The sequence below is a fragment of the Scylla paramamosain genome, chromosome 23, assembly GCF_035594125.1.
Source record: "Scylla paramamosain isolate STU-SP2022 chromosome 23, ASM3559412v1, whole genome shotgun sequence".
NCBI lineage: Eukaryota > Metazoa > Arthropoda > Malacostraca > Decapoda > Portunidae > Scylla > Scylla paramamosain.
In genome coordinates this window covers 21,852,016-21,862,015 of record NC_087173.1, presented here as the reverse complement: position 1 = coordinate 21,862,015, position 10,000 = coordinate 21,852,016, and the positions used below count along the sequence as shown (strand labels likewise).

Below are 10,000 nucleotides of genomic sequence, written 5' to 3'. Positions count from 1 at the left end.
ACCCCGGACGCCCCTCCATGCCACCCCGTGGACACCCTGGGGGAGGCTGTCGCACCCCATGCACCCCACACACCCCATGAATGCCGACAGTGCGTGCCCAGAGTTGCATCACAGCTTGAGATTAAGTCAAAACGCAAGCCTGGACCCAGTTGACTTCACACAGTCTTCTCAGCCCTCCCACAGCCTTTGTCAGCCTCCCACAGTGCATCACAGCCTCCTACAGCATTGGATGCCAGAACACAGCCCCCCACAGAACACCAATCCTTCCCACAGTGGCCAGAAACAGCACACAGCAAAATGGTTAACCAGAATGAACAGACACACGAACTGACACACATAGACACAGCGCCAAACGCCATAGAGCCAACGCACAGCATCCCACAGCAGCCAGGGGGACAGCACAGCATCACGGACTCCCCAGACACCCTCAGAACACCACAGCACACAGCACAGGATGAAATATTAAGCTTAGCCTTTGCATCACCTGTCATAAACAGCACTGGGGGAGATGACAGCACACAGTGGCACACAGCAGGGACCCAGGGACTAGTGAGGACTGAACAGCAAGCCACAGCATCACCACACCCTGTGGATGCTGTGAGGGAAGCAGGACGACCACACACAAGGCACAAGATTGAGAAACGGACAGAAAGAGGAACCATCAATTCGAAGGATCATTTTAAAACAAGACTCATAACTTCTGCTGCTACTTCTGCTGTTACTACTGCTACTATTACTGCGGCTACTGCTATAGGGGGTGCATCTGTGTCCTCCAGCAATATTTACCAGTGTATCGAGACTTAGACAAGACTTCACCATTAAACAAGATGAAAATCTCGGAACAGGGAAGGAGAAAAATAACTCGGAGAACAAGAAGGACAAGAGGAAGGCGCGACACTGACACACAAACGCACACACACACACAAAACGGAAGCCACTACAGGCTTTAGACCTTTCATGTGACTCTGGCAACAGTGATCCCAGTGTTACCAAACCCCTGTGTGACTCTAGGAGCGCGGACAGCTGGAAACAAGGGCTGGGGAGGCCGGGAGTGAGGTCAGGGGTCACAGGAGAGGGAAACAGTGCTCTTCCTCTTCCTCCTCACTGCAGTTCAGGTCACCACAGCCTTGCCGCAGCCAGCCACACCCACCACGGGCCTCCACACACCCTCACGCAGCAGTGCCAAGGCTGGACACAGCACTGCACAGCCCAGAACAGTCTATGCCTAATTCTCTAGTCATTTATATTCAGAATTTAAGTAAGTTTGGTGGGTTGTGTCTATTTTTGTTATCATTATTATTATTATTATTATTATTATTATTATTATTATTATTATTATTATTATTATTATTATTATTATTACTCATTTCTAATATAATCTTTCCTCTCTCTCTACCACCACCACCACCATCACCACAGCCCCCCTTGTGAGGACAGCGACTACCACCACCACCACCACCAGCACAGCCAAGTAGATGCAGACACAAGAAGGGTTTGTAATAATAATAATAATAATAATGTTTAAAAATAATCAAATTGAAAATATTGAGATAAAAAGGAAGATTCTCTCTCTCTCTCTCTCTCTCTCTCTCTCTCTCTCTCTCTCTCTCTCTCTCTCTCTCTCTCTCTCTCTCTCTCTCTCTCTCTCTCTCTCTCTCTCTCTCTCTCTCTCTCTCTCTCTCTCTCTCTCTCTCTCTCTCTCTCTCTCTCTCTCTCTCTCTCACACTCCCTCTCTCCTGCAGATAAGATCACATGACCTCTCCCACACCCTTGACCTGACCATGTAACTGGCCAGGACCATACTGAGGCGATCTGAGAGTCTCCTAACTTCTCTGCCCCAACCCAGCAGCAGAAATAGCCCAAGAAGTAGCCCAAATGTAGCCTGCCATAAGAGATAGCCCAGTAGCTAAAAAAAATAGCCCAAAGATTAGGTTGCCCAAAAAATAGCCCAAAGAATGTGGTTTTTTATGTTTTATTTATTTAGTTTATTTATTTTAATTGTAAAGGAAGTTAGGAATTTTTTTTTTTTTTGTCAGTTCTCTAAGTCAAGAAAGGTGTGTGTCAGTCAGTCAGTCAGTCAGACAGACAGACAGACAGACAGACAGACAGACAGACAGACAGACAGACAGACAGACTTATGCCATTGAGAAAATGACATTAAGCTCTAGGCTATTAAAAGTAGATTTGATATTTGAGAGAGAGAGAGAGAGAGAGAGAGAGAGAGAGAGAGAGAGAGAGAGAGAGAGAGAGAGAGAGAGAGAGAGAGAGAGAGAGAGAGAGAGAGAGAGAGAGAGAGAGAGAGAGAGAGAGAGAGATAATAATAATTGTAGTATGTGTGTGTGAGAAACATGACTGCCTGCCCAGATCCCCCTTTGAGGCAGCTGATTGGTTGACAACTTGGTGCTTGTATCTGATTGGTCACCATGACTTAGATGTGACACGTGATTGGTTGGAATTACTACTGTTACTGTTATTTTTAAGTTCTGACTAGGTGTAATGGGAAATGTTGTGTTTCTGATAAGTTTTTGGTCATTTTCAAGTTTGGCTGAGTTCTGACTAAGTTCTGAATTAAAATATTGTGTTTTTGTGAAGATTTTTGGTCTAGGAAAGTTTGGCTAATTTTTTTTTAAGATTGAGTCAAAATGTTGTGTTTCTGATAAGTTTTTTGGTCATTTTCAAGTTTGGCTGAGTTCTGACTAAGTTCTGAATTTAAATGCATTTTTGTGAAGATTTTTAGTCTAGGAAAGTTTGGCTAATTTTTTTTTTTGAAGTTCTGAGTGAAAATGTTGTGTTTCTGATAAGTTTTTAAGGTCATTTTCAAGTCTGGCCAAGTTCTGACTAAGTTCTGAATTAAAATATTGTGTTTTTGTGAAGATTTTTTGGTCTAGGAAAGTTTGGCTAATTTTTTTTAAGTTCTGAGTCAAAATGTTGTGTTTCTGATAAGTTTTTTATGTTATTTTCAAGTTTGGCCAAGTTCTGACTAAGTTCTGAATTTAAATATTGTGTTTTTGTGAAGATTTTTGGTCTAGGAAAGTTTGGCTAATTTTTTTTAAGTTCTGAGTCAAAAGGTTGTGTTTCTGATAATTTTTTTATGTCATTTTCAAGTTTGGCCAAGTTCTGACTAAGTTCTGAATTTAAATATTGTGTTTTTGTGAAGATTTTTTATTAAGGAAAGTTTGGCTAATTTTTTTTTAAGATCTGAGTCAAAATGTTGTGTTTCTGATAAGTTTTTAAGGTCATTTTCAAGTTTGGCCAAGTTCTGACTAAGTTCTGAATTTAAATATTGTGTTTTTGTGAAGATTTTTTATTAAGGAAAGTTTGGCTAATTTTTTTTTAAGATTGAGTCAAAATGTTGTGTTTCTGATAAGTTTTTTATGTTATTTTCAAGTTTGGCCAAGTTCTGACTAAGTTCTGAATTAAAATATTGTGTTTTTGTGAAGATTTTTTATTAAGGAAAGTTTGACTAATTTTTTTTAAGTTCTGAGTCAAAATGTTGTGTTTCTGATAAGTTTTTAATGTTATTTTCAAGTTTGGCCAAGTTCTGACTAAGTTCTGAATTAAAATATTGTGTTTTTGTGAAGATTTTTTATTAAGGAAAGTTTGACTAATTTTTTTTAAGTTCTGAGTCAAAATGTTGTGTTTCTGATAAGTTTTTTGTTATTTTCAAGTTTGGCCAAGTTCTGACTAAGTTCTGAATTTAAATATTGTGTTTTTGTGAAGATTTTTTATTAAGGAAAGTTGCTAATTTTTTTTTAAGATTGAATCAAAATGTTGTGTTTCTGATAAGTTTTTTATGTTATTTTCAAGTTTGGCCAAGTTCTGACTAAGTTCTGAATTTAAATATTGTGTTTTTGTGAAGATTTTTTATTAAGGAAAGTTTGGCTAATTTTTTTTTAAGTTCTGAGTCAAAATGTTGTGTTTCTGATAAGTTTTTTATGTTATTTTCAAGTTTGGCCAAGTTCTAAGTTATAATTGAAAGTATTGTGTTTTTGACAAGATTATAAGTGTGAAAGTTTGTGTTAAGTTCATTGCAGTGAAAGTTGATGTGTATACTTAAGTTATTCACTTATAGAAACTTATAAGGGCATAAAGGTTACATTGAAAAAATTAGAGGAATAAATGTTTACTTATTTTGTATTGTGAGAGAGAGAGAGAGAGAGAGGTCAGGTGCCTTCTAATGATAATGATGATGATGATAATAATAATAATAATAATAATAATAATAATAATAATAATAATAATAACTAGTATTCATACCAAAATATCCATCCATAGAAAATATTCATGTTTTTACTATTATTATTATTATTATTATTATTATTATTATTATTATTATTATTATTATTATTATTATTATTATTATTATTATTATTGCTGCTGCTGCTGCTACTACTACTACTACTACTACTACTACTACTACTACTACTACTACTACTACTACTACTACTACTACTACTACTACTACTACTACTACTACTACTACTACTACTACTACTACTACTACTACTACCAAACACCACCAATACACTCCCACCACTACCACCACTACTACTACTACTACTACTACTACTACTACTACTACTACTACTACTACTACTACTACTACTACTACTACTACTACTACTACTACCACCACCACCACCAAACACCACCAATACACTCCCACCACTACCACCACTACCACCACTACTACTACTACTACTACTACTACTACTACTACTACTACTACTACTACTACTACTACTACTACTACTACTACTACTACTACTACTACCACCACCACCAAACACCACCAATACACTCCCACCACTACCACCACTACTACTACTACTACTACTACTACTACTACTATTTTTTCCATGCAATTAGGCATATTAGGATCATCATCATCAGTAGTAGCAGTAGTAGGCCTAGTCATTACACACAATAATTCATAATAAACTTGTATATATATTTTTCTGCATATTTCAATTTCTTATTTTATTTATTCCAATGATTTTAACTAATACACTCCATGTTTAGACCTATGTGTGTGTGTGTGTGTGTGTGTGTGTGTGTGTGTGTGTGTGTGTGTGTGTGTGTGTGTGTGTGTGTGTGTGTGTGTGTGTTAGGTGACCCAGCATGACCTCACTGTGACCTCTGCATTTTGAGTCAAGTCTGGTGAGAAATTGATGTACATTAGCATTGAAACCATTGGAGATTCAAATAAGCTAGGCAGTGTTGTGTTGTGTTCGGGGTGTTCGGCTAAGAATTAAAATTGTGTTTCGGATAAGCTGGCCAGTGTTGTGTTGTGTTCAGGGTGTTTGGCAAAGGAAAAACTGTATTTGGGATAAGGTGTGTGCATTTTTGGGTATTTGGTGTAGGGTAAACTGTTGTATTTTGGGTAAACTGTTGTATTTTGGGTAAACCAGCAGAATATTGGATAAAGTTGTGTTTGTGATGAAAGAAATTGTGTGTAGAATATTTAGGTGAAAGATAAGCAGTGTTTTTTAATTAGATACAGAAGTGGTGTGTGTGTTTTTTTGGTGTTTGGTAAAGGATGAACTTGTAATTGAAATGGTGTTGAGGATTGAAGATTTTGTTAAACTTATTTCATTGTATAATTCTTTTCTGTGGTCTTCTTCCTCCTCTTCTTTCTTTCTTGTGTTCCTTCTTCCTCTCGTCCTTTTCTTTTTCTTGTGTTCCTTCTCCTCTTTCTCTTCTTCCTCTCTTCCTCTTCCTCTTCTTCCTTTGTTGTCTTGTCTTCTTCCTGTCTTCCTCTTTTAATTTACTGTTTTATGTTCCTCCTCCTCCTTCTCTTCCTCTTTCATTCTTCCCCTGTCATCCTCTTCACTTCTTCATTCTTCCCCTGTCATCCTCTTCACTTCTGTCTTCCTTTAATTCATATGTACCTCCTCCTCCTCATCATCCTCTTTCTCTCTTCCCTGTCTTTTCCTCCTCATCTCCTCATCATCATCCTCTCTCTCTCTTCCCTGTGTGTTTTCCTCCTCATCATCCTCTTCCTCTCTTCCCTTTTTGTCTTTAAGTAAAATTCAGGTTTGTCTATGTTGTTATTATTATTATTATTATTATTATTATTATTATTATTATTATTATTATTATTATTATTATTATTGTAACATTCTAAACTTTTCTATAAGGATTAAATTTTGATATATTGACTTAAAGTTTTTAATAATTATTTTTTGAGTCAGAAAGGAGAGAGAAAAATAATTGAATCTTAACCCTTTATTTTCTTAATGTCTTATAAACTTTTACAGAACATAGCATTTTCTTCCTCTGATGATGTCCGTCTGTCTGTCTGTGTGTGTGTACGTACTGCAGGGTGCTGGAGACGCGCACAACCTGAGGAGACAGTGAGTGTTAAAATGGGCGGGGTGCGGGCCTATATTGGTGGAGGGGGCTGTGGTTGGTGACTGTGGGTAAGTCAACATACTGTGGGGGACATACTGTGGGGCTGTGGGCTGTGAGTGAGAGAGAGAGAGAGAGAGAGAGAGAGAGAGAGAGAGAGAGAGAGAGAGACTACTACTTCTTCATATTCTTTTCTCCCTTTCTCCTCGTCTTCCTTTCACTTCCTCCATTCCATTCCTATACTCTCTCTCTCTCTCTCTCTCTCTCTCTCTCTCTCTCTCTCTCTCTCTCTCTCTCACAAAACACACACAGAGGAAGAAGAAGAAGAAAGATGAGCAAGAAAAACAATAAGAAAAAATAAAACAAAGAATCACACAAGCACACAATTACAAACATGCCCCTTCCCAGAACACCCCCATCACCCCATCACCCCACACACCAAGTCAACCACCACCAGTGTGTACTCTCTCGTCCCCAAGTGTCAGATCCCACTCGAACTTGGCAGAGAGGTGGTCCTTGAAGTGCTGAGCCTTAAGGACCAAGGCAGGTTGGCGGAGTTGTCCTTGATGTTGGTGAAGAGAGCGTTGAGTGCAGAGGCAAGGAAGTTGTTGGACTACAATGTTGATGAATAGGTCTTCAGGGATCTGTGGGGAAGGAAAGGGTTAAGTTAACGTAATAGAGAGAGAGAGAGAGACAACTTTATATATATAGAAAGACGAAAAATATAGTGTAGAACCAAGAGGAGCTTTGCACACAACTGCAGCCCCTCCAGCAGCAGCACCTCTGCCTGGCACAGATGCTCCTCCACACACCTCCACTGGTCCCAGCCATCCCACACCTGTGCCACCAAGAAGCTGACGAAGGCCACCTGGAGCTCTGCCACTAAGCTGTCCGGCCTGCAAGAGTAATCCGAATCACAATTTATTTAATACTGTACGTAATTGTGTGTGTTGCTACTGGTGTTACTAATGCTATTATGCTTGGTGTTAAAAAATATACAATAATTACTACTACTATTACTACAATTAGAGAGAGAGAGAGAGACAGATGAGAGAGAGAGAGAAGAAAAACAGACAGACAAAGAGAGAGAGAAGATATTGAGAAGAAAAAGATAGAAAAGGAGAAAATAAATATATACTAAAAATTTCATAATAAATAAAAGAAAAATAAGTACTACTACTACTACTACTACTACTACTACTACCACCACCACTACCCACCATACCAATCAACTTCAAACTGTAGGAAGAGTAAAGACTATATTCTGACTTCACTAGCCCCCCTCTCTGTAGGTTCTGGTGGGGGGGCTGGGTGAAACAAAATATAGTCCCTTCCCTCGGCTTCATTTCTGGGAGCTGTGGGTGGGGGGGTGCTGTGAAGTGGGTGAGGTAATGGGCTGGGGGTCTAATGGGGTTTGTGGTGCTGTGTGGGGCTGTTTGTGAGGCTCCTGTGATGTTTGAGAGGCCTGTGGAAGCTGTGTTGCTGTTCTGGTGGTGTATGAAGGCTGTCAGGAGGGCTGTGGAGGGCTGTGAGGAGGTGGAGGGGCTGCTGTGTGTGTCTGCGTGTCTTGGGAAGATCTGAACCCAGGATGGTGGAGGGGCCTGCTGTGTGTGTGTCTGCGTGTCTTGGAAGATCTCAACCCAGTGACAGGTATTAATTTTGCTGCCGAACAAACTCAACCCTCGAAAATAAGGAGAGAATTAATGGTTGATAATAATAATAATAATAATAATAATAATAATAATAATAATAACAATAATAATAATAATAATAATAATAATAATAATAATAATAATCTATCTGAATTAATGGCTGATAATATAGTAATAATAATCTGTCTGTCTGTCTATCACTATATCAAGCTGGTAATCCCACATGGGGAGGCTCAGTCAAGACGCACACACATACACACACACACATGGTAGTTAGTAGTAGTAGTAGTAGTAGTAGATGATAGATTCTACTACTACTACCATCACTACTGCTATTGCACACCCAAGCTCAGCCAACGCACAAACGCACAAACACACAAACCACCATCACACTGGGTTGTAAGTGTGAAGGAGGAGACCCACCTGTATTGAAAACGCTGGACAGAAACCTTTAATTCAAGACACAGGAGGAGGAGGAGGAGGAGGAGGGGCAAAATTTGTAGTGGAGCAGGAAATGGCGGCCGTGCTGGAGCCAAGAAATTAGCCAGAATTTTGCGCAGTATAACCGAACGAGAATGAAAGACTGTCCAATCATTAATTTCAAACTACAGGAAGAATCAAGACTATATTTTGTAACTTCATGAGGATAAATATTCAGTAAGGAGCAAAACTCTTCTCACAATACAATTTGTATGCAAGTCTTCATTTACAAACTGCTTACTACAAAATTTCCAAGCAAGCCTTTCTGAGGGTTTAGGCAAATGAGGACACAGAAAACACTATTGCCAAGAATTTTAACAGGTAGCATGAAGTAGTCAGAGGAGTGGAGGAGAGGGAGAAACAAGCCCTGAATCTTCCAAGGTAGAGTTTTTTAGCAAAGGTCTGAGCAAGGAGTTCAGCTTTAGAGACATGTGTTAGCAGTGGAAAATGCCATTGCCAAGAATTTTAACAGGTAGCATGAAATAGTCAGAGGGAGGAGGGAGAAACACAAGCCCTGAATCGTCCAAGGTAGAGTTTTTAGCAAAGGTTTTGAGCGAAGAGTTCAGCTTTAGAAATAGATGTGTTACCAGTGGAAAATGCCATCGCCAAGAATTTTAACAGGTAGCATGAAGTAGTCAGAGGGTGGAGGAGAGGGAGAAACAAGCTCCCTGAATCTTAAAAGGTAGAGTTTTTAGCAAAGGTCTGAGCAAGGAGTTCAGCTTTAGAGACATGTGTTAGCAGTGGAAAATGCCATCGCCAAGAATTTTAACAGGTAGCATGAAATAGTCAGAGGGAGGAGGAGAGGGAGAAACAAGCCCTGAATCGTCCAAGGTAGAGTTTTTAGCAAAGGTCTGAGCAAGGGAGTTCAGCTTTAGAGACACATTATGGTAGCAGTGGTGCCATTGTGGTTGAAATAAAGGAGGGAAACAAGAAGAAGCAAAGTTATTGGAAATATTTTCAGCTTGGTGCCAGAAGTCACAAGGGAAAGTTAGATATTGAAAGATTCTGACACTGTTAATGAAGTTTTGGCTAGTTGGAGAACAGACTTGGCATGGTTCCAGACAGAAATATAAAGTGCATGAGATTCCTGTGATGGAAGGCTTAAGTACCTTTTGTGGGCCACCTCTCTATCATGTATAGCACGAGAACAAGCTGCGTTAAACAAAGATCTGGAAGGTTAAAAAACAGTGAGGAATGTACACCTCCATGCCAGACGTTACTAATACGATTACTACTACTACTTACTATTATTACCACCTCCACACCTGACAGCAGGATCATCCACTTCAGTTCTGTCTCCTCCACGTGCTGAGTGAGAGAGATCCACTTCTTCCAGGACTCATGTGGATAAGGACCAAGGAATCTATCCATCTGCTGTAAATTTGAACGGATTCTCTCCACTTCATCCACATTTGGTTCTGTTGGAAGTGAGAGAGAGAGAGAGAGAGAGAGAGAGAGAGAGAGAGAGAGAGAGAGAAGAGAGAGAAGAGAGAAGAGAGAGAGAGAGAGAGAGAGAG

General features: G+C 39.5%; 3 protein-coding genes across 24 annotated transcripts in view; 1 reads left to right on the top strand and 2 right to left on the bottom strand.

Annotated features, from left to right (window-relative positions):
• The window catches only part of LOC135112419 (uncharacterized), a 37,035-nt gene extending 32,079 nt beyond the window's left edge, over positions 1-4,956 (top strand). For 11 of the 12 annotated variants that reach the window (XR_010274361.1, XR_010274370.1, XR_010274362.1 and 8 more), the window contains 3 exons: positions 1-1,258; positions 1,420-1,492; positions 1,743-4,956. The exon at positions 1-1,258 is cut by the window's left edge and continues 185 nt beyond it. Coding sequence is in view for 2 of the 12 variants with exons in the window: in XM_064026875.1 (XP_063882945.1) it covers positions 1-80 (80 nt within the window). In the remaining 10 variants the exon portion in view is untranslated. The remainder of the gene's footprint in view (positions 1,259-1,419; positions 1,493-1,742) is intronic. The other variant, XR_010274363.1, reaches the window with a different exon arrangement.
• Positions 4,957-6,213: 1,257 nt separating this feature from the next.
• The window catches only part of LOC135112418 (golgin subfamily A member 6-like protein 22), a 28,025-nt gene continuing 24,238 nt past the window's right edge, over positions 6,214-10,000 (bottom strand). For 5 of the 11 annotated variants that reach the window (XM_064026863.1, XM_064026862.1, XM_064026865.1 and 2 more), the window contains 4 exons: positions 9,749-9,901; positions 7,133-7,247; positions 6,791-6,995; positions 6,214-6,345 (listed from right to left, as the gene is read on the bottom strand). The gene's annotated coding sequence lies outside the window, so the exon portion shown is untranslated. The remainder of the gene's footprint in view (positions 6,346-6,790; positions 6,996-7,132; positions 7,248-9,748; positions 9,902-10,000) is intronic. The other 6 variants (XM_064026870.1, XM_064026871.1, XM_064026866.1 and 3 more) reach the window with 5 other exon arrangements.
• LOC135111967 (protein AAR2 homolog) lies at positions 6,833-9,854 on the bottom strand. Its single transcript, XM_064025646.1, has 4 exons — positions 9,749-9,854; positions 7,621-7,855; positions 7,088-7,247; positions 6,833-6,964 (listed from the first exon to the last, which is right to left on the bottom strand). Exons 1-4 carry the CDS (start codon positions 9,852-9,854, stop codon positions 6,833-6,835), a joined length of 633 nt encoding a protein of 210 aa, XP_063881716.1.